A 23,385-nucleotide genomic window follows, 5' to 3' on the forward strand; every position below is an offset into this window, starting at 1 on the left:
GAAGCAGCCAGGTGAAGGTGCTCTCACGGACATGAGGGAGGAGGCTATCTTTTACGAAGGGTCTTAATAGGAAGATCTCCTTGCTTGCCCCAACTTCTGGAATGCACCCAGTTGGGGCAGGCTGGCTTATGACATCCGAAGCCTTGCTTCATATTTAAACAGGAAATGTGTTTGACATTGATGTGTCACAAGACTCATTATTGGTTTGCTGCAATAGACTGATATGGGCCCTTTCTGCAGTATGCTGGGGAAAATGTTTATACATTACAGTGCTATCTTTATGAGAGTAAATGTGTCGAGGATTGCCCACACTATTTGTACAGCTGCTAATAGCTGTAACAGGCAAAATGTCCATTGTTGCCACTGCGTTTGCTAATTTTATATGTGGTTACTTTTTATCAGATGGGGTTTTTTAAAAAGTATTTTTAAATGCTTTTGGGTACAATCCTATAGGCAATAGGCTATGTCTGGCCAACATAGGAAAAGGCAGAGTCCCGGCAGGAACCTTGGAAATTGGAAAGGCTGTCTTTGGAGCAGGCAGGTGGGGGGGGGGGGCGGGAGCAAGTCCCTGCCATCCTTCAAAGGATCCTGGTGGTGCCTCAGCTTCTCTTCTTCACGAGGAGGGGAATAATTTAAATAGCCCAAACTGAGCCCTCTAAATGGTTTGCAGGGCAAGAGGAGGACAGAGGCTTCCCAACTCCTTCCATCGTTTATTTCTGAGAGCTCCGATTCCTTCCTAGAGGAGGTTTCTTCCAGCGGCAGCATGACACCTTCTGATCTTCCTTTGTTTAGTACACTGAGCCTGAGGGGAAAACTATGCAAGATTTGAAAGACAGGTTATTTTTTTCCTGCCTTTAGTTGGTCCTGACAAAGTTAATGTTCCCATACCGTCTGTATGTTTACCATGAGTTCTTTCTTGTCTTCCAAATTCTGTCACCCCTAACTGGACAATTTATCTAGTGCCTGTAATTGTTCTTCTTCAGGAAATTCTGCAATGCTAAGATGATAAAAGTCACAGCATTCCTGCTGTTCGCTGTGTTGTTTCCTACACATATGCAAGCGCTCAGTCTTTCGCCATTGATAACACAGGTCGACCAGAAGATAAAGGGATCAGCTGGCTCCACATGTATTGTGAATCTGGGACATGGGAACCCATATGCTGCTTGAGCCTCTCTGTCTTCTAAAATGCCGATTTCTAACGGAATCTCACAGTGCTTGGAAGACCTGAGAACCTAGAATTGTCACCCAGATTGCTAGCTTGAATCAACATGTTCAGGGGGTGTTGAGCATCCAGCCTATGAGCAAAATGCAGCATCCTTGAGCCCTGCATCTTCCGCATATGGTTCCTCAGACTGTTATGTTCCCTCCCCTTCCTTCAACTGCTGATTATTGGTTCCCTAGTTTTGCACTGTTTGATTTCCATTGTAAAGGGCTGAAATGTCCATCCTACAGCTTAGTTATTGGCAAGCTAAAATAGGGTGTTATTTTCGCCACTGCCCTTTCCCTTTGGCTTCATGTACCACTAGAATGTGAGCTCTGAGCACTTCTCAGAAATTCAGTTTAGTCCTTGGGACGCAAGAGGTTTAATACTTCTGCTGCAAAGTCAAATGACTGTGAGCCCTAGAATTAAAGCCCTAATATTCTCATGGTACCAAGCTTGCTCAGGCATGTAATGAAAGACATTTCAGTGTCCATGCATTTAGAACAGAGAGGCCTGTTCCAGTGCTTCAGAGCCTGGCTTGCCCTTTCCAAATACCTGCTTTCTCATGGGAAAATAGAAAGCATTCAGAGAGCCACTGAGCTGTGCCCTGGAATGAGCTCCATAGGATCTAGGCAGAGTCTTGTACTGAGACAACCTGTAGGTGGCCCATCAGTCATGGCTGGACCCCGATTAAGCACAGCTATGGCCTCCTATATTTGCATTTTATTTACATGAAAGGTATTATGTCACAACCTGCTTAAAACTTACAAAAATTGCTCCTTTCACTGGGAATATCCATTCTCTTTGGAAACAAAAGACCTACTCTTGCTGCTATAGCCATTTCTTAGCCAAAATTCGATATTTGACACAAACAGTTGTATGAATGACTAACTTCCTGTGTCAAGGAAGTTAGGTTGCAAGAATAAGAGTATGTTGTGAGTCTCACCATGTGTCACAGGGAAGGTATTGCTCTATGTGCTCTGAGACTTATGCTTTGCCTCACTTGCCTCCTTCCTTTGCGGAGTATTTGGGAGTCCTTGGAAACTGAATTGCTCAGTCGAGTCATTTGTGCATTACCTATCCCACTGCCTCATGGATGGTGCAGGTTAGCATATCCAGCCTTGCCTCAAGGTGGAGTCTGTACTGTTCACTCTGAGTGAGCCAGTTCATCACAGCAGCAGCAAGAACAAAATGTCTGCTTAAGCATGGGTGGCTTAAGTAACCCCTTCTCTCTCAGTGACCGGCGTAGTGTCCAAGGCCAAGCTGGCATGCACCGGTGTATCAGCTGCTGGTTCTGACGCCTCCTGTCCTCCAGGTAAGACTTTTTGCCATCCTGGGAGAAGAAGAGGTACTTTGGGGGTGGAAAATGCAAGCTGTGCTGTGCTTCTGAAGGAACGTGGCAGGCTCGCTTAGCTTGATCATCGGCACAGGTCTGAACACATATACCTCAGTGGCCAGTGGTGCCAGACGTGTGTGGCATCCACACAGGGACTGCTGAAGGGCTCATTTGCCTGACCCTCTTTTCCACCCCTCAGGTTACGAGGTCACTTCATGTGCTTGTGGAATGGGCTGCGGTTCCTGGGATATCCGTGGCAATAGTGCCTGCCACTGCCAGTGTGAAAGAATGGACTGGACTTATGCCCGGTGCTGCAAAGTGATTTTTGATAACTGTTGGTAGCTTGTTGGCTCCAGTTTCTATGCTCAATAAAAAGGTATCTCTCTTGCTCACACCTGTCTGCTGCTTGAGTCTTTTCCTGATAGCTCTCTAGAGTGGCAGGAAGCAACAATGACAAAACTGAAGCTGTTCTGCTTCCATGAGAAGGCAAGACTCACTTGTCTTCCCTTCTTGGTCATGTGGACAAGGCCTGCCTTGGCAAATCTACAGTAGATCCTCTTCCAGGGAGTGTTGTCACAGTATTTATGAAAAACACGTGTAATACGGTTGGGACACATGCAAATGAATGCAGTGCAGCTCCACTATGTTGAAAACATGATCTTGTGTCACACACAAATGAAATTGTATGAGGAGGAAGAGGAAGGGTGGCATATGTAAGAAAAATGTCCCTTTACGTTTCCTGCTGCTGCTGCTCCTGGAATGGAAGAGCTTTCAGAAAGGTACAGTGGTACCTTGGCTCACAAACTTAATCCATTCCAGGACTCTGGTCGTGACCCAAATTGGTCGTGGGCCAAGTTAAATTTCCCCATAAGGTTCAGTGTAAATATGGTTAATCCGTTCTGTAGCTATTTTTTTAATCAGAAAAATTTGAAGCAAAGTGACAAAGAACAACAAAGTTCGTGGCCATCTCCCCACCACCCTGAGCACGAGTGCAGTCATCCCCACCCCCCACAGCACGACCACAATCGCACCCGTCATCCCTGCACGAGCCCATTATCCTGGCATGCTGGGTTGGGGGAGAGACGGGTACAAATGCCAGCGTGCTGGTGGGGGAGAGAGGCAGGCGCAAATGGGGGGTGTGCTCGGCGGGGGGAGACGGGTGCAATCGTGCTGGGGGGAAGATGGCCAAGATCGCGGTTGCGCTCGTGCAGGAAAGACGGGTGCGATCTCAACCATCTCCCCACCGCCCCCAGCACGATCACAGCCATCTCCCCACTTGCTGGGGGTGGGGAGATGGTCGCGATCACAGTTGCCACCCATTGCAGAGTTGACAACCAGAGTCAAAATGTTTATGAAATTTTTGTTCATGACCCGATTTGGTCATGAACTGAGGTGTTCGTGAGCTGAGGTACCACTGTAATTCACAACTCCTCTTCCTCCATGCAAAAATCATGGAAGAGCAGAAGGGTGGGGAGAAGGAGTGGCTATGGTTCCCTATGGAGGGCTTTTTACCCCCCCACCCCAAGATAGTCTGTGATTTGTGCATTTAACATACATGCACTAAAGAAATTTGTCTAGAATTCAGCCATTCTTGCAAATCAGCACCCAAGAAGCATATGGTTCTCATGCAACTTGCACAAATTTCTTTAACATTCAAAAATGCACAAAGCACTGCCCATCTTAGAGATGGAACTCTGTAGTACACACCACACTCCTAGCCCTTCAGGCACGATGTCTGCCAAGCTGAAATCAGACAGATTTTCCAGCATCAGCATGTCCCTATCAGTAGCTCCCCATCCATCCATCCATCCATCCATCCATCCATCCATCCATCCATCCATCCATGCTTTAGTTCTGGCCAATTGGTTTCTCTTCCATGTCTCACTCCTTTTTCCCCAGGATGACTGAGGAGTCAACCCCAAGAAACACACTTTATAAGTGTGTGTGTGTGTGTGTGTGTGTGTTGAACTTTTATTCAATTTTAACTTTTACTATCCACCCAGAAAGCCTCAGCTATTGGACGGTATTAAAATGAATTAAACAATAAATAAACAAACAAAAATAGAGATGCTTCCACCTTCTGAATAAGGCTCTGCCTTGCCCATTGGGTGACAGGGATGCTAGATAAGTCTTTTATATGGACAAAATGATCCCAAGAGATTCATTATCTCTCAAGCACACGACCCATCTGTTCCATTCACCAGCTGCTGCACAGCTACGTCAACTGTGAGCAGGGACATGTGCCTATCATCCTTCATAGTACGAAAGATTTGGTAATTGTGTTTCTTGGCTGCCTGAAAGATAAATTACATCCTCCCAACTTCTTGTAGGACATAGGAATTTGCTAGTGCCCTCTCACTGATGAATGCTACGAGCATGGAGTGATGCTGTCAAAATACCTCATGCTTCCACTACTCTCTGCTGCACATCCAGGAAACATTTCTGAGGTGCCCGAGTCCTGTCTTGCTTTGGCCGAAGCAAGGCCAATGCTGGGATTCTCTGGGGGCAACCACACTGGGGTCACTAGGCAGGGAAGGGCATTCAGGCAGCCCTCCTGTGTTGTTGCAGGATGCCCACCAATCCCTGGGATCATCAGTAATGCAGTATTCATTCATTTCTATACCTGCCCATTCAAGGGCTGGGATTTTGTTTGGATTAAAGCAGGCCAATGTGTGATGAAGGACAGGCTAAAGAGTCTTGGTATATTTCATAGCAGGCATAATCAGGGTGAGTCAAGCATGGCCCAAGCATTGCAAAGGAATAATTCATTTTAATGGGTCCTCAGATCCTTCCATGTCCTGCCCATATTTGCAACCCAAGAGGGGAAAATACTGCTGAATGGTTACTATAAGTATATGATTTTACTGTTTTATGCAGTAATATCAGTTTTCAGACTGCCAAAGGATGTGGTGATGGCCAGCAATTTGGATGGCTTTAAAGGGGGACTGGACAAATTCAAGGAGGAGACTGTCGATGGCTACTAGTCTTGCTGGCTATGGGCTGCCTCCTTCACTGGGGATGGCACGCTTGCATACACCAGTTGCTGAGGAGCTTGGGCAGGTGGAAGTCTTGTTCCCATCCTGCTTGAAGGATTCTGTGGCAGCCAGTTTGGCACCATGTGCACAGAGGATGATTGGCTTAAGCCATGAATATGGGGATGCCTAAGAAGATATTTTTCTTTTTAAAAGCCAAACTGTTGCTCTGCATCCTCCAGAAGCCTCTTTCTTTCTGAAACACATAGTTCTGAACAGTGGGGACCAAACAACATGTAACCTCAGCCGTGTGTTATTTCCTCCCATGATACATGTATACATGGACAGATAGTTATGGAGGATTCACTCTGCCTTGCAGACGTATGCAGATGGGGAAGGAACGCTTTTTAACCTTCTTCCCTCCGGTATTTTTGGCAGAGAAAATCATCTTCCCACATACACTGCCTACTGCCCTCTTTTCACCTGAAGGACTCTTGTCCCCAGAGGTCTCACCTTAGCTTTCTAGAGCAAAGTCAGACCAGCTTTTGGGGCTTGTGGGCAATTTGGAAAACTGTCCTTGGCATCATGGCTCCCACGGGAGAGGGCAAAACACAAGTAACCTGCCCGAAAGGCTGAGTACAAAGCAGAAGTGGGCTCTGAGCCCCACACTAAATGGCTCATTTGAACAAGCAGTTTTCAGCACCAACATAAATTTAGGAAAGTTGGAAAAGTGGGGCACCTCTGGAGCACCACAAAAAGTGTCCAGAGTGACACTGTGTCCTGTGGGCATCACATTGCCTCTTCCTGTATTTCCTTCCTTCCTCAGGAATACAAGAGGATTTGTAGAGGGCAGGATTCTGTGCTCTTAGTTCTTGGGGGGAAAAAACTTCGTATAGTCCAAGGTATCTAAGCTGGCAACCTATTTATTAAAATGGTATCTTAGCTTTAATGTTGTGTGTCAAACATGCTTTCAGCCACTCCTGCCAGTTTAATCAAAGAAAGTGCTGCTGGTGGATTCAAAGGCTGCCTGTAAATTATTTTTAGCGTGCTAGAGGAGCCTAGTCAACTCTCTCTGGAGGGCCAGTCATGACCGCTGATGTGCTTGCCAACCCGCCTTGTGTTAGATTGCTGATTTTCTAATCATCCAATTTGCCAGCTTGGTAATGTGTTTATTGCTGATTAGTTCTGAGTCAGATGTCTGCTGTTGTCTTTGGGAGAGAGAGCCTGCGATCCTACTGACTTTATTTCAAGATGCAATCTATTAATCCCCCCACCAAAATAATAATAATAATAATAATAATAATAATAATAATAATATTCCATGAGGCTTTAGAAAAAACACGGCTGTCTCAGAGATAGGGCCAGTTTGCACTCCCATATGATCAGTACATTATGATTAATATTGGTTGAATGGGTACTTGCTTGTAGAATTTAGCATCTAACTATAGAGCTGAAAGGGATTTTCAAGATAATCTAGTCTAAATTTTTGTCAAAGCAGGAAATCTATCACACCTGAGAGATGGCCATCCAGCCTCTTCTTAACAATTCTATTGAAGGACACTCCAGTGCTTTCTGAGTCAGTTTGCCAAAGTAATTGGATTATCACGAAATATTTCCCAGTGCATGGGGGTAAAACCTGAGTGCTGGGGTGCCAAATCGGGCCACCCACATTCCTTGGACAGCCAATCTAAAATATGCCAGTATTTTGTTATTTTAGCCTTGACCTTTTGTACTTGGCCTGTCCCTTTGCCTTGGGCCCCTCCCTCCACTGGAAGGCAGCTTCTGAGAGCTTTTCCAAAACTGAATTTGGCCTTTGGTCTGAAACCTGAACTCAGTATCTTTGAATGCAATTATGGATTGCAAGACTTGTCCTCTTGTGTTCTGTAAATGCAAATTGTCATGCACCATACAAATGAATCTTGAACTTGAATCAATGCCCTGTAAACTAACTGTAGAAGTTTTTCAAACATGTGCACCATTGACTCCCACCTTTCTTTCTTTTCATCTCCGAGGGCAGTGGTGGCGAACCTGTGGGACACGTGCCACAGTGGGTGCTCAGAGCCCTCTGTCGGCACGCAAGCCCAGTCACCCCTGCATCGCCCCAGCAACCGAGCATTGCTCAACAGCACACATAGGGGCCATGCACACGCTCAGAAAGGAGTAGTGGTGCCAGATGATGATGTCACAAGTAGCAACACATTAGCTGCAACTCTTCCAAGCTTTTGCATAGCTGGTCAGTGCCCTGCCAAGGCTATATAAACGTTTGCTTGGAATGGCTGTCTTCAGGTTTTATTGCAGTGTTGGCACATTGCAATAAATAAGTGGGTTTGCATTGCAGTTTCAGCACTCCGTCTCTAAAAGGTTCACCATCACTGGGTTAGGATTAGAAAATGAGGTGTCCCGGCGTGATTTTGATGGTTGGAATATGCTTAGAATGGGCAGAAATCTTGAGCTGTGCAGAAAAAGCAACTCAAGGAAGGTTTTTTCAAAATCTTCCTATTTTCAATGGAATTTTACCCCTATATTAGGGTTAGGGGAGTGCACCAGGGCAGGGTTACAGTGTCCTGGTATGATTTTGATGGTTGGATGTGTATAGAATGGGCAGAAATGATGAGCTGTGCAGAAAAAGCTACTCAAGGAAGGCATTTTCAAAATTGCATTATTTTCAATGGAACTTTAAGCCTATATTAGGGGTAGGGGAGTGCACCAGGGTAGGGTTAGGCCAGTGCTGGCAAACCTATGTCACACGTGCCACAGTGGGCATGCAGAACCCTCTCTGTTGCCGTGCGAGCCAAGTCACCCCAGCATCGCCCCAGCAGCCAAGCATCAGATAACAGCACACATAGGGGCCATGTGCACACTCGGAAAGGAGTAGCGGCGCCAGGCAATGACATCACATGCCACAACTCATTAGCTGCGACTCATCCGAGCTTTCACATGGCCGGTCAGTGTGCTACCAAGGATGAATGGATGGATGGATGGATGGATGGAGATATATATATATATATTTGCTTGGACTGGCTGTGAGTTGTTTTTTCTAAACTAAAACCACAGGTTTCAGGTTTCATTGTACTGTTGGCACTTTGCGATAGATAAGTGGGTTTTGGGTTGGAGTTTGGGCACTGAGTCTCCAAAAGGCTCGCCAGTGACTGCCACAATGTCATATTATTGCAAAAGACAAGCAGATTGAAAATTAATTGCCTTTGATAAAAAGAAAGAGGCGCATTCAGATTAGCTCGCTGAACGATTCACTGTAGAGCTCACGGGTTTCCCCAGTGGCTTCTGAGCTCAGTTGGTGCTCAGTTCCTTTGAAAAGCATTTAGCGCAGGTCTTCCCTCACAGGAGTGCTTACAAGAGGCCAAGCCCTCAAAGCTAGTGGGATGCTAGTGCCATACACCAAAATTCGAAGCAACACCAATGGTGAAAGAAGTTGAACCCACATGTGCAGCAGATGCATATAAAGCACATGTGTGTGAACAGTGGGTGTTCATTTTCAGTGGCCCGGATCAAGAAGGCCGATATGAGATAAAACCAGAGACCGAACAATCACCAAGACCCTGGAGGTCCCATGTGGTCTAGTCCATAGAGAATAAGATTATCGATGCTGAGCACGAATATGTTCCTGTCGTGCTGGTGAACCTCCCAGGGGCACGTGACTGGCTAGTGTGAGAACGGAATGCCCCCAGCTGGGCCCAGCAGGACTCCGCTTACATTCCTAGGGCTGTTGGACACCAGCCAGCTCTACCAGGAGGCAGAGAGAGGCCGTCGCCTCAGGCAGCAGATGCCGAGACTGCCACCATCGGAGTGGCAAGATGCTGGAAGAAAGAGTCGAGCCTGCCATGCAAGCTGTTTGCACATCCGAACCTAGCCTGTTGCCCTCAGGTGTCATGCAGGATGCTGCCTTTCGTCAGTGTTAAAGCAATATGCAGCTTGAGGGCACACGCCATCTTGCCCTTGCTGCAAAATGCCTTGAGCTGGCCCTGCCAGGGAGAGCCCAGTTCAATTCCTCTGACACAAAACCCACTGGATGGCCTTGATCTAATCACCATTGCTCAGCTGAGCCCAATTTGAAGGATCATTCTGAGGCTAAACGGGGATGGACCACATATGCATCAAAGTTCCTTGCATGAAAGATAAAGCTTACTTGGTGAAGGACACTGGCACGACAAGTGGGCTCCTAAAATTGTGCTTGACATATGAAAACAATCCAATCCTGGCCATAATGTTTATCAGATGCTAAGCACTAGGAGCATCTGAAGAAATCCTTATGCATTATTTGCACAGTGTTTCTTTTCTTTGCATTTATTAATTCTGTTATGGCATATGTTTTTTCCTTGAAGAAACATCCTCACAACAACAGTGCGATGATCTAGTTGGGCTGAGAGTCTGTGACTGGCCCAAAATCACCCGGTGAGCTTCGCCGCCAAGTGCAGACTAGAACCCAGTTCTTCTGAGTCCCAGGCCAACACTCCAAGCACAACACGGCATTTGCTGCCACTTCCATTGAATGAATTGGATAGGGTTGAGAGTGAAGGCAAGCATGCCATGATAAACAAGTGCTGGAGAGAGAGAAAGAGGGACGGGAGAGAGGGTGACGGAGGAAGTGAGAGGAGGAAGAGGAGACGTGTATTTCCCCTCCCTTCTGTGTAGTTCTCTTCTCACCCCCTTCCATTCACCACAGAAACACTCTCTTATCTGCCCTCATACGGCATTATCAATACGGCACTTTCTCACCGGGCCCCTGTGTACCCACAGCCCTTCTCTCTATGTCAGGGGTCCTCAAACTTTTTGAATAGGGGGCCAGTTGAAAGGCTGTGGTGACCGTCGTGGGCCGGTGAGGCGGGGTGCCTGGGGGCGCGGGCCAGTGAGGTGCCGTCGGGCGCGCGCGAGACGGCATTGGGCGTGCATGGCAGCGGTGGTCTGCTCACTCAGAGATCTCCCAGCGCGTCCAAAACCATCTCTGGGCAAGTGAGGCACCACCTCCCCGCCTGCGCAGCAAGCACATGTGCAGGCGGCAAACAGCGGCGCGGGCCGGGTTGATGGCCATGGCAGGCCGGACCTGTCCTGCGGGCCGTAGTTTGAGGACCCATGACTTAGACCGGGGTCCTCAAACTGTTTAACCAGGGGGCCAGTGGAAAGCTGCCAGTGCTGAGCGTGGGCCGGAAAGGTGGTGCCGGCGGGGTGCGCGGGCCGGCGCAGGAGTGGGGGCAGGGCGCATGTGCGCACTGCAGTGGGGGGGCGGGGCACGTGGGTGTGGCGAGGGGAGGCAGGTGGGGGCGTGCGTGTGATGCAGCGGCTCGCTCGCTTGGAGATCGCTTTCTCCTAGCGAGTCCAAAACGATCTCCTCGTGAGCCAGCCACCGCCTCCCCATGCAGGGGGAGAGGCAGGCAGTGGCAGGTGCGTGTGCAGTGTGTTGAAAACCTCTGAGGTAGGCCAGATAAATGGCCGTGGCAGGCCGGATCCATCCCGTGGGCCGTAGTCTGAGGACCCATGCTTTATGTTAAGGTCCTTATGTCACCATAGTGTTGCTGCTAAAAGACTTATGGATGCTCTTTGCAATAGATTAGAGGGATGAAGAGCATGCAAATGAAGGAGATCAACTAGATTCAAAGGAGCTGAGGCACTTGGTTCCTTGCAAAATTGGTTTGTGATGAAAAGTAAATAAAGAAACACTTGGATATTTTTAGATCAAGAAGTTCAGCCACTCAGATCCTTCAGAACTGAAATTGCTCCTTCCTGGGAATGATTAACAGGTGCTTATAAAAATAATTCCTTACTCATAAAATGATAGAAAGATACCACCAAAGAGAGTAATGTTCTCATGGATAAGAGGCTTGAAAGCAGATGACCCAAAGTGATCTGTGAAAGAAAATATTTGACAAAACAGATCCACTTGCAGGGATGGGACATGAACCATTTAAGCTGATGGAGTTGTGAGGATCTATGTAAGGTGTCTTGAGTTCCACACTACACTAAGAAAGATGGGATATAAACACCATGTGATAACACACATATTCTGTCTTGTCCTTGCTTACTTAACCTTTTCTCAGCTTAAAAGCCCCGAAATATTGTAGGCTTCCCCCACAGAGGCTTTGCTTCATTCCCTGGATCCTTTTGATTGCCTTGTTCCAGCTCCACAATCTGCTTTTTGAGATGAAGTGAGCACAATCGTACACAAAAGTATTCCAGGTGTGATTTGTACAATGGCATGATGACATGGACAGCTGTATTCCTGATTCCTTTCCTACGGTCTCTGATACAGCATTTGCACATATTAGGTCACCATTTCGCAGGAGGCCAACATGTTTGTCAAGCTATGCACTGCCACCCCAAGTGTGGCATCCTGTCTTACGTCCATGACTGGCCACCTATTTAAGGTAAGGTGGGGGGCAACCTGGCCTGCTCTTGTCCCATGGAGGCTCTCCAGGTGCCTTCCTTAAGTATGATGGTTAAACATCAGTTGCATGCTCAGAATTTTTGGCATTTAGGGCTACACTCTCGTTTTATGAACACAAGGTAGGAGGGTTGGGGCAATATCACAATGTTTTTTTAAAAAATCTATTTTTATTTAAATGTGTTTTCCTTAGTTTTTAGGTAGGCATTAACTTTGTATTTTAAAATTAAGGTTTCGCTCAGTTTTTATTTAATTATGGTGGCAATGCTTAATCCAAATAGAAAGTTTCTGAAAGTTTGCAAAGTTAAATTCTTATTTAAGGAAGTCAAATGTGCAGGGGGAGAAAAGTAAAACTCAGACAAGGATTTCATTGCTAATCCTTTTTTGCGGCTTCAGTCCAGCTCTATTGAAAGAGACAGGTTGACAATTCCTATCTAGCCTGGTGGAAAGAACTGGGAGAGGAAAGGGTCAGATATACCCAAGATAATTGAAGAAGGTAGTAGCAAATTCAGAAATTAACCATGATGTCCTTTCCCCCCGCCACAAAAAATAAGAAAACCAGGGACAATCTTGTCAGCTAGTCTCACATCTGCAATCTGCTATGTTTCTCCCAGCTCCCTCTCTCGCTGTGTGATTCTACTTTGCAGGTGTCATGCACACTCTCTGGCAAGACTCCCAAGTGTGCACGGGAAGCTGACCATTTTGGCGAAACTGACAGCTCCGAGTCTGTGGATGATGGGGATCTGGCTGACCTAGGCAGGGCTGAGAGCTCGAACTCTGATAACGGAATTGTTGTTGTCACAGCTGGGCCTCCACCTGCAGCCACAGCTTCTCAGTACCCATCTGTGTCTGCTCAAGATGATAGTAGTTCAAGGGCAGCCAGGGGGCTCATGCATTGAAATGACGAAGAAATGATGAAGAACAATGACAACATCCTGAAGGAGAGGATGTGGAGATGTGGAGTCTCTTGGCAGGAGGTGGACCCAAAAATCCATCACCACAGCTGCAAGGTGGCCCAGCTGGGGGCTTGAAGGGAAGAATGCAGGTGTGCCCAGCTTCACGGTGCCCCTCCTTCCCAAAACAGGCCCAGAAGGGTTCATAAGCAAAGCTTTGGGTAAAGGAGGGGGCAAAGAGGCATCAACATTTTGCTTTGAGTATGCTCAGAGACCTGTGTATGCTTAGAGGCTTCTTTGTGGAATAAAGCTGCTTACAAGAGGTGCTGGAGAGTCTGCCTTGCTGGGGAGGGAACGCCTAGCTCACGACAGCAGGAGGGGTGCAGCAGGGCCTGTACTTAGGGGTCGGAGTCTTCAGCCAAACACATGCACACTGCAAAGATGCTCTAGATCAGGGGTGGGAAGACAGTAGATCCCTGGACTTCAAGTCCCAGAAGCCCCTGCCAGTAACACTGATGGTAAGGAACAGTGGGATTTGAAGTTCAAAACATGTGGCGGTCTGCTCTCTGCTCACCCTTGGCTGCGCTAAACTGCCTGCTGTTCCCTTTGTCCTGGGCTTGGCATCATCCAGCCTCCCCCGTGCACAGATGCAGGCAGCTGCAGCAGCCTCCTTTGGAGCCAATCAGAGCTGCCTCTTCCACCCTCTTCATTAACTTCAGCTTGCCTTCTACTAGTAGCGTCTGTCTGTGTGCAGAGAGCCCAGCCTTAGCCAGGTTGAGTTCTGGGATGCTGTACCAAAAGAGGAGGGAGGAAGAGAAAAGGAGCTGGTGTGGGAGCCCATCACTCTGTGTGTGTGTGTGTGTGACAGAAAGGGGAGAAGGGGAGAAAGTTGTCTGCCCACTGGGGAGTAAGTGAAGGGAACTCTGCTAGGGCTGAACAACATGCACGACAAAAGATTCCAGCGGAGAAAGAGGGGATTGACTCAGAGAGAGGCAACTGGCACAAAAGATGTGCTTATCCAGTCAGGATACAAAACCTACCTCTGACAGCCACGGCACCACTAAGCATAAAGGTGCCAGACACTGTCAAGAGCAGCTCAACAGTCTGCTCTGCCCTCCCTGAGCTGGCTCAGGAGACCTGCAGTGGAGGCAGGCTGTATCCCGACATTTGGCAGCGAGCTCCATTTCGGCCAGAGCTGGACCAGACCTGCCCTGCCCTGGCTCAGAAGACAGTGTGACCTTTCCAGGCTCATTTCTGGTGGCAGCGGCAGCTACTGCTACTGCAGCTGCAGCTCCCGGCCACTCTCTCTCTTCTGTTGTGGAGCAGTGACACCTGTAAGACCTTCCCTGCCACGTCGCGTGGGGGCAGGCTGCCTGGACCAGGGACTGCTGCTGCCCCTTGCACCCCAGAATGGACGCTGCGCCTCTGCCTTCAGGGGCCCAGCCCAGCTGGATCCCAGAGCCCACCAGGCCCTGGCTGAGCAATTCAGGCAGCGCCGAGCCCAGCTCGGGGGCCCTCCCGGTCGGAACGCAGCGTTGGATCATGAACAACAGTGCGCAGGAGGAGACTTCGCCCCCGTTTCTGACGGACGCATGGCTCGTGCCTGTCTTTTACGCCCTCATCATGCTGCTTGGTCTGGTGGGGAACTCTCTGGTCATCTATGTCATCAGCAAGCACCGCCAGATGCGCACCGCCACCAACTTCTACATTGGTGAGTCAGCCGCCCCATACCAGCCTGCACCTGTTTTCTAGGCTTGCACCATAGTCACCTGAGCCTGTGGGAGTTAGCACTTCTGCTCCTAGGGAATGCAGGCTGGGAATGGTGGGAATTGCAGTCCAGCAATCTGGAGGGTTGAGGGAGGTTGGTCTATGGCTCTAAAAAAGCCGGGCTTCTTCCAGTCTGGTCTGCCACAGCTTGTTTCCCTCAGCCATAACTTCTGTCCTGGACTCCCAGTGTGTAAGATTTTGCCCCTTGGGGTTATCAATGAGTTATTTTATATGCCTGGCCTGCATGAACGTTTCCCACAGTTAATCCCAATTGTTTGTGAAATGCACATGGAAACTATAGCTATGAAAACTAACAGGACAGTGGATTTGTCAGGCAAGCCTGTAATGTTACATTCCTATGTAATGGTTTCATTCTGCACATGCTCCTCCCAAGCATCATTTGCTGCTTTCTCTGAGCAGTGCAGTAAATTAAGTACTTTGTAATATTAGGACTTCCTCTTTAAGATTTGTCTGGAACGGATGATTTGATGATTTCAGAAATAGTAGGTTAAAAGCCCCCCTAGCACCCCCCCCCCACACACACACACACACAATGAACAACTGATTCTCACTGCATTTACTGGCCTGCAGCCCGAGGGCTCTAACTCATTATGGTGCCCCCCAGCGCTGATCTGCTATTATGGTAAGAGAACATTACTTTCCTGTATGTTCTTGAATGCTTGCCAGGTGAAAATGAGCATGCTTGTTTTCTCCTTAAAGGAATAGTAAAGATATTACTGTCGAAAAGGACATTTCAAAAAATCAATTAGAAGGTATCACAAACTGGTACTTTATTCTGTTCATTTCAATATGTTTCATACACATGCAGTCCTTAATAAGGCAATGGTCAGAATTTCAATATGCTGGCATGTATTAACACTGTTAGATCTGGTCCTGTGTGAACAGTTACACAACTATACAGGAGGAGCGACCCCAAAGATCAGTGGGGCTTACACCCGGGCTGCAGTTCTGTGTAGATGTACATGGGAGTAAGACCCCTGAATTCAGTGCAACTTCCTTCTAAGTAAACATGTCTAAGATTGCTCTGGTGCTTTCCTTTTCCTTCTTGTATTTTAAAAGCAAGTATTTTATCTATTCCATCAGAGCTGGTGGAAGGGAGACTCCAGAACTAGACACAAATGCAGCACATGATGTGGGACAGGAACACAGTAAGAACACAGCAACTGTCGCATTATGCCTTTGTAGCAAGAGGATGCCCTCCCCTGTACCCTGTAATGCAGGTGAAGCCCAGATATAAAAAGGGCCACAGTCACTAAATGTCATGAACCCCCAAACAGCCCCGCTGTGCTGTCGTTCCTCAGGCAGAACCTGAACTGAGGATCCTGCTGAGTTTTCTGTAATGGTGCATAAGAAACATCTGCAGCCCACACGCTGAAGCCGGACAGACACAGCTCTGCAGCCACAGGGACCATCACACCTGTTCAAAAAGCACAAATATTAGGAAGGCACCACAAAGTCTTCCTTCTTCAACTTGCAAGGGAGCAGCCCCTCAAAATAGCCCACCCATCTGCATGCTTTCAGCTGGGCCATATGTATAACCCCAACATGGCTGAGAGAAGCAGGATGAAAACCCGGATGCTCAACTTTTGGCACAGCCGATGCTCAATTCTCTTGTTGTTTTCTCCCTTCCCTGGAGTGTGTGCAGACAATGAGTATTGCACATGGTCTGCTATCTGCATCCATGTGAGAGGCGATGCAATGTATGCCCCCATCCCCTGGTTTCTCGTTGTTAAACTTGCCAGTATTTGTGTGAAGGCTCACGCCCTATGCCAAAGGTATGTGTGCCTGGTCTGGACTTTGGTGCAGAACCTCAGGCTTGGCTGCCACAGTCATCCATCTAGAGGTCTCCTGAGGACCAGGCCCCCTTCTCTGCCTGTGTTTCCTTTCCCCCTACCAGTGAGTGCTTTTATGCAGCCTCCCTCTGCACATTCTAAGAGGCCAAGTCATTTCTCCTAAGGCTTAGTTATTGGCAGTAAGGCTTCAAGCTGCAATAGGGTGGCATTTTAAAATTTTTTCTCCCAACCCCTTTTGCCTTCAGCCCCACTCACCCCTGGAGTAGGACCCTGAGAGCATCTCTAAAACGGATTTCGGCCCTTGGGCTGAAAGAATTCTGCCACTGCTAAGCTGGACAAAAGTCCCATACTTCCCTCTTCTGGGCTGTTCTCTACCTCACTTTTCAATCACTACTGGAGGTATTTCTTGCTTTTTAATGCCTTGGACACACTCTCCCCTTTCATGTCAGTCAATCCATCCCTTCTCTAAAACTCATTTACTCATTTTTGGTCCTGGGGCTGTATGACCCCCCACCCACAATCCAGTGATGTCAAAGGCCAAGGCCAAGTGACAATGGTTCATTTATGATTCTGAGACAGCAAACACATTGATGGAGAAAGGCTAAAGATGTCCTTGGTGCAGACAGTAATTAAGCATCACCTGCACTACAAGATAACAGTGTTTATGCCCTTTCATTTAGCAGAAATGCCATGAAGAACAACATCAGTCAGACCTGTGGAGATGACCAAACACACAGCACCTGCTGTGGATCAGGTTTAGGTTCTCCAAGAGGTGTTTTCTTGCAGAAACTTAAGCACTGAAGCTACAGCAGATATGCTGTGCCAAACATCAGCCATATTAATTACTCCTGTGGTTTTCATTATACTCCTGCAGCCCTAATCATGTTTATACTTTCTTGCTAGCTTGAATGATTAGCCTTAGCATGTGGTAAGCAGCTTGCATAGATAACTGCATGACATCCTTGGTACCAAAGTCATACCATCTTGGGCAGATAACTAACTTGGAAAAATAATAACAAAAGAAACATAACAAACTGGTTAAGGACCCAATACCCAAAAGAAAATCTAGGCATGGAAGGACCCATTGCCACGCACCACTAAACAATATATATTTATCCTCTGTTAATTTCCCCTACAGTCTCATCTGCAAAGATCCTTCTCTTCCACAACATAATCTGCAGCCTCCCTGCCCACTTGAAATGTTTCATGCCAATCACTGCATGGAGAAGAAGAGTTTGCTGCAGCTTGCAAGTTCAAGTCAAGTTCAGCTCTTTCTTCCCATGCTACATGCCCCACGGGGTGCCAGTGGGACAGGAACTTAGGCAGGAGAATCCATGGCTTACCTCTTGTCCCCATCTTGTCCCCAAAGTCTGATCTTTCATGGCAGTTAGGAAAAAGATTCTTCCTGTGTTGCTCCCCTTAGGGGCCAAGGCTTGGGGAGGGAGCAAGGACCACTGAAGGACCTCACTCCTCCATGGGCAAGAGGAGGTCATAGTGTGCACTGGAAGTCCCCCCCCCACCCAATTTACTGAAATAGGAAACCAGCTGCTTTGCCATCCCCTTTCAGTCTTACGTTTTCAACACACTCCTTAAAATTACTAGTGTGCATAGGAATGCACTGATGCAACTGCACGTGTGTGTGTGTGTGTGTGTGTGTGTGTGTGTGTGTGTGTGTGTGTGTGTTATTCCTAGGAAATAAAATACATAGAATCTGAACCTGCAGTTCTGGGATAAAGAAACACACATATGCAAGGAATGTGCAAAGGTTAGTCAAGGAGTAGGGACAAAACTGAGTAGGACTGAACTCATCACAGTTCTCTTTTCCACAGTGTGCAGGGACACAGTGTGCAGGGACACAGAAGCTGTGTCACTCCAGACTGTGAGCCCCAATGCCCTATTCCAGTATTCTGTGAGCAAGAAAACAGAATGATGGAGAAAGCAGCAAGGGGGACTTCTTGCCTCAGTACCGAGACAAGCAGCCATATATGTGGCCTCTGCTGCAGTCTCTCCATGGACCAAAGCAGACATTCTTTCCAATGTGTCTCTAGCAGCTACGCCTTGTTTCCCTTTACTTATTTTTCTCTAGAGTCAGTACAGGAGGCCCATCCAGTTTATGAAAGGCGAGGCGAGACATCCCTGTTAGACACGTGTCTCTAGTCTGGCCCATTGCTTTCTGCCAAGGAGTTCAATGGACAATCCCTTAATGACCTTAAGGCTTGAGTCAGGGAGCCGAGCTGACAGCGCCAGGCAGAGCAAGCGAGCCTCACCATGTCTCACGCTGATGCCAACTCTGTGTCTTTGCAGCAAACCTGGCTACCACTGACATCATATTCCTAGTGTGCTGCGTGCCCTTCACTGCCACACTCTACCCCCTGCCCAGCTGGGTGTTTGGGGACTTCATGTGCAAATTTGTCAACTATTTGCAGCAGGTGAGCTTGAATGGAGGAAGAACCTGGAGGTAATATTTATTGTATAAGCAGATGTGCGGTGGAGAGGGCGTCTATGCAAACAATTCATGTGTTCACAGAGGAACGAATGTGGGTTCTTTTACCAGTTTTCCTTGTCTTAACAGGTGACTGTGCAGGCTACATGCATCACCCTGATGGCTATGAGTGTGGACCGCTGCTACGCCACGCTGTACCCACTGCAGTCGTTGCATTATCGAACTCCCCAGGTGGCCATGGCTGTCAGCATTGCGATCTGGATTGGTGAGTAAGTCCAAAAAATCTACGTGCACAAAGCTATAGGAAAGAAGATGGCTGACATTACTTTTATTGCCACACACAACTAAATCTTCATATATTGAGCCTGGTCTTCTGAGCAGCTGTCTCACAATGTAACATCGAGGCAAATACCAACTTCTCTACAGAGTGCTTGATTGGTTGGTTTGTTGAGTGATTATAGTAAATTATAGCCCACACTTCTGAGTTCTAGAAGGCTAGCCATGTTTGTTTGCATCAAAACAACAAAGAGTGGAACAAATTTAGCATGCTGTTTTGGTCTCTTTGAGGCCCTGCCTGTAACCCCCCCCCCCTTTTTTTTTACTTCTCAAAAAGTTGGTGTTCCACCAAGCCTTTTTCTTCCCTCTTCTGCATGAATAGTACTATTTGTCTACATAGTCAACAACATTCGACATCTAAACCCTGGAAATACATGGAAAGATGAATACAGTGTAAGAGGGTTAGGCCTAGTTGGTTGCTGTACCCAGCTTTCTCCTGAGCTTTGGTTCTCAACTTCACTTATGCTAATAATCCAGTTTTTACTAGTAACCAGCCTTCCTTTACACCCATTCTTATCAAAGCTATTGTTTTCTGGGAGGCAAAGATGTGTGAACATGGACTAATTTGACTTGCAAACACTGGATGCTATCCGATGTTAGTCCTACACAGAGTAGACCCACTGAACGGATCAATGGATCTATGCTACATGGGACTAACATTGGACATTACCCAGAGGTCAAGTAAGTTGTAAAAATGAATTAAGCTGTATATGCGGAAGTATATAATTCATATTTTAACATATCCAGTGGGATACAGTCTACAATCAATTTAAAATCATGAGGTAAAATGTATTGAAATGCATTTCAACTGAAAAGCTGCATTAAGCAAGAATGCAGAGGCATCTGAGCTGCTCATCCTTAATACCCATGCCAGTACTACCTCACAGGACCCTGACTTTGGTATCTTTTGCCTCCAGGGTCATTCATCCTATCGCTGCCCATGGCTGTGTACCATCGGACTGAGGTGGGCTACTGGTACGGCTTGCGCACCTACTGTATTGAAGCCTTCACCAGCAAGAGCCAGGAGCGCAGCTTCATTCTATACACTTTCCTGGCTGTCTATCTGTTGCCCTTGTTTACTATCTGCCTCTGCTATTCCATCATGCTCAAGCGCATTGGGCGCCCCGTGGTGGAGCCCATGGACCATGATTACCAGGTAAGATGGAGGACAAGAATTTAGGGTCACTCTGTTTCTTCAAGTGTTGGACCTTTGTGAAGAAAGCTCCAGCAGCCTACCTGTAGATAGTTCAGGTAAGGTTTTAATTCAAGGAATCTAAAGAATATGTAGGAATCAATCCTTAAAACACCTGGCAAGGTACCAAACACCTGTTCTCCCAGACATGTATAATGTAATATCAGTTTCATTTGGTCTTCTTCTTTAGTTCACTCCTTTTACGGTGAAAGTGTTCCTAGGTATTTTATAAAAACACAGGTTGTTGAACTTTTTCCATAACATTAGACAAGAAACCATTTGAAAATATTTCAGACTTCCTATTTTCTTTCTAAAACTTGTTTTTCTGAAGAATTAATTCAGATGTATGTATCCATGCAGTGACCTTCCTCCATATACTCTTAAACTTTAGAACTGCAGGCTGAAAGAAAGAAAGGAGGGAGGGAGGGAGGGAGGGAGGGAGAAGAAAGCTGAGATTAGCAGGATGCCACTTCTTCGCTGGATACGCAGATTTTAAGATTGCATGGCAGTCCCTTCCTCATGAATCCAACATGTTGCTCTAACCTACTAGGATCTCTTCCTTACCTAGAGAGGAAGCCGATCTTGCTGCCATATCACTGCACCACACTATATTCTGGATCGACTATCCATGCCTTTTCTGTTCAATCCCAGCAGGTGCAGCATCTATCTGAACGCTCAGCTGCCATGCGGGCCAAGATTTCCAAGATGGTTGTGGTGATTGTGCTTCTGTTTGCCATTTGCTGGGGGCCGATCCAGTTCTACTTGCTCTTTCAGGGTTTCTATCTCCACTTCCAAGCCAACTATGAGACCTATAAGATCAAGACATGGGCCAACTGCATGTCATATGCCAACTCTTCTCTCAACCCCATTGTCTATGCTTTCATGGGAGACAGTTTCCGTAAGTCCTTCAAGAAGGCCTTTCCCTTCCTGTTCCGCCAGCGTGTACGGGACAATGGCATCCACTCAGGCTCCCACAATGCAGAAGGGAATGAAATTTGTCACTGAAGAGACCTAAGTTGTTCATGATCGAGCTTCCACAAGGAAGCATTCTGCTTGATATGGCATCTAATAAAACTGGATGGCTGCTATTCAAGGACCTCACAAAATGTGAATGGCGTTTAGCATTAAAAGGCCAGAGCACTAAGGAATCTACGTAGCTCAGATACATAAAGTGATAATGAGGGCTAGGAACTCTGTGTGACTGATTGCAGATTTTAGTTCTGAGTGAAAGCTACAATCTGCAAATTATCTGAAACTTAATCAAACTTGAGTTGAAAATATAATCGATAGAACTATAATCTGCAGTAAAACTCTGCCATTCTTGTGACTTAGCCACAGGACTGGCAGAGATAACCCTGAGTTTTGGCCTGTGTATATTATGGGCACAGAGTCTTTTTCAGTCTGAGGGCCAACTTCAATTCTGAGAAATTTTCTTGAGTCACATTACACCAGTGGTAGAGTGTGGAGGAAATGATGAGGAGAGAGACCCAAGTGTCCCAAACTTTTATGACCCAGATAGTGCCCCTTGCACATGCTCTAGAATAAATTGGGGTGGGGGGGGGAGATGTCGCTACTAAGTATGGATTTAAAGTAAGGATTTTTGGACTCCAGTGACATTACATGCCTCAGCCAAAGATTAGATCAGTATAGGCAGTTTTGGGGCCATTTTCCAGCCCTTAGACTCCCCAGAGGTTGTACTCCTACCACCATGCCACCTTATCACACACTGGCAACAAAAATTGGTTGCTTGCCACCAAAAGTTGGCAACACAGCACTATAGAGACCCAGAAGGGCCACGTTTAGCATACGAGCTAACTTTGGTGCTTTTGACTCTCCACAGTAGTTTGTTGCAGGATTTTAGAGGCAAACTACTGGTTTTCTATTTACTTTTCTTTTCTCATGATGTGGGGGGCAGGCATCTGTGGTCCCTGGGCTGCATGTTGCCCTTTTCTGTATTAGGCAGTGGCCACTTGCTTTGACAATGGTTTACCTTTTCCCTGCTATGCCTATGGAAGAAACGGGAATCTTGCCCTCTTGCCATCCTAATTAGAAGGTATAGGCAGGCTGGGGGGAAGCAGAGCACACGGTTCTGATCCGTGGGAAATCGGCAGGCCACAGGCAGGCCCTTTGCAGCATTCCGTGTTCTCAAGGGCCACCTGCTGGTGGATGTTTTAGGTTGCCCTTGAACCTCTGAGTAAACATACATGAGATTGTGTCCTCATGTCTGATCATCTTTGCTTTGGGATGTACAAAACACCCAGACGGAAGAGATCAGCTTGGAAAGTGTCAGGACAAAACGAGCAACGACTTTGCCAAACTGTGGCTGCTAAAAGCCTAACGCTGTAAGAACGGCTTTCGACTCAAGATCAGGAATCCATGTTGCAAGTCCTGCTAACGTCCCTGTCCCGAAATACTTGTCCTTTGGGGCACACCTTAGATGTGCTAATATCTGCCTTTCCTGAAGGCTCTTCTTTTTTGTATTGTGTTCACCCCTTCTTGTTTTATTCTATACCGTGTAGGCTTAGGGCTAGGATCTCCCACCCCTCCTCCAAACTGTGTATGTAAGTGATAGGTTATAAAGTTTCTTGTGCAGACTCCATCTTTGTATTCCCTTCAGGGACTGCCTACATGCCACATGTATTTCCTGTACGTCTGAATAAACTGTAAATGTTCTTTTGACTGTATGCCCCCAGTCGACTCTCAGGTTTTTTTTTTTTTCATGTCTGTCAAAAGAGAAATTGCTTTTAAGCAGATACAATTGCAATCTTGTGCTAAGATGTAAGTAGCCATTAGGGAAGAACAAGCTGGCCCCCACTCCTGCATCGTCATTGCGTTTGCCTGGGCACAGCTGTGTGCTCCACAAGCAAAACTGTGTTTTTCAGACTTGCAGAACTCCATTTACCAAGTGTGCATAGAAGGCGGAAGAGTGGATCTTTGGCTTTCCATTCTTGGGAAAGAGCGAAAGGGTAAATCCATTATCTTTATCTTTACAAGAGGAGGGGTTCTCAAGCTCTGCCACAACTCAGCTTCCCACCCC

At 47.1% G+C, this 23,385-nt stretch overlaps 1 protein-coding gene across 1 annotated transcript; it reads left to right on the plus strand.

Annotated features, from left to right (window-relative positions):
• The first annotated feature begins 14,206 nt into the window (after positions 1-14,206).
• On the plus strand, positions 14,207-21,363 carry LOC123035615 (G-protein coupled receptor 54-like). Its single transcript, XM_044454009.1, is given in 6 exon segments — positions 14,207-14,507; positions 18,682-18,806; positions 18,950-19,085; positions 20,074-20,312; positions 21,000-21,332; positions 21,334-21,363. Coding segments are annotated over 6 exon segments (1,164 nt in total).
• Positions 21,364-23,385: the final 2,022 nt, after the last annotated feature.

Source organism: Varanus komodoensis, unplaced genomic scaffold (genome assembly GCF_004798865.1).
Source record: "Varanus komodoensis strain SLA01 unplaced genomic scaffold, ASM479886v1 scaffold7_1, whole genome shotgun sequence".
Taxonomy (NCBI): Eukaryota; Metazoa; Chordata; class Lepidosauria; order Squamata; family Varanidae; genus Varanus; species Varanus komodoensis.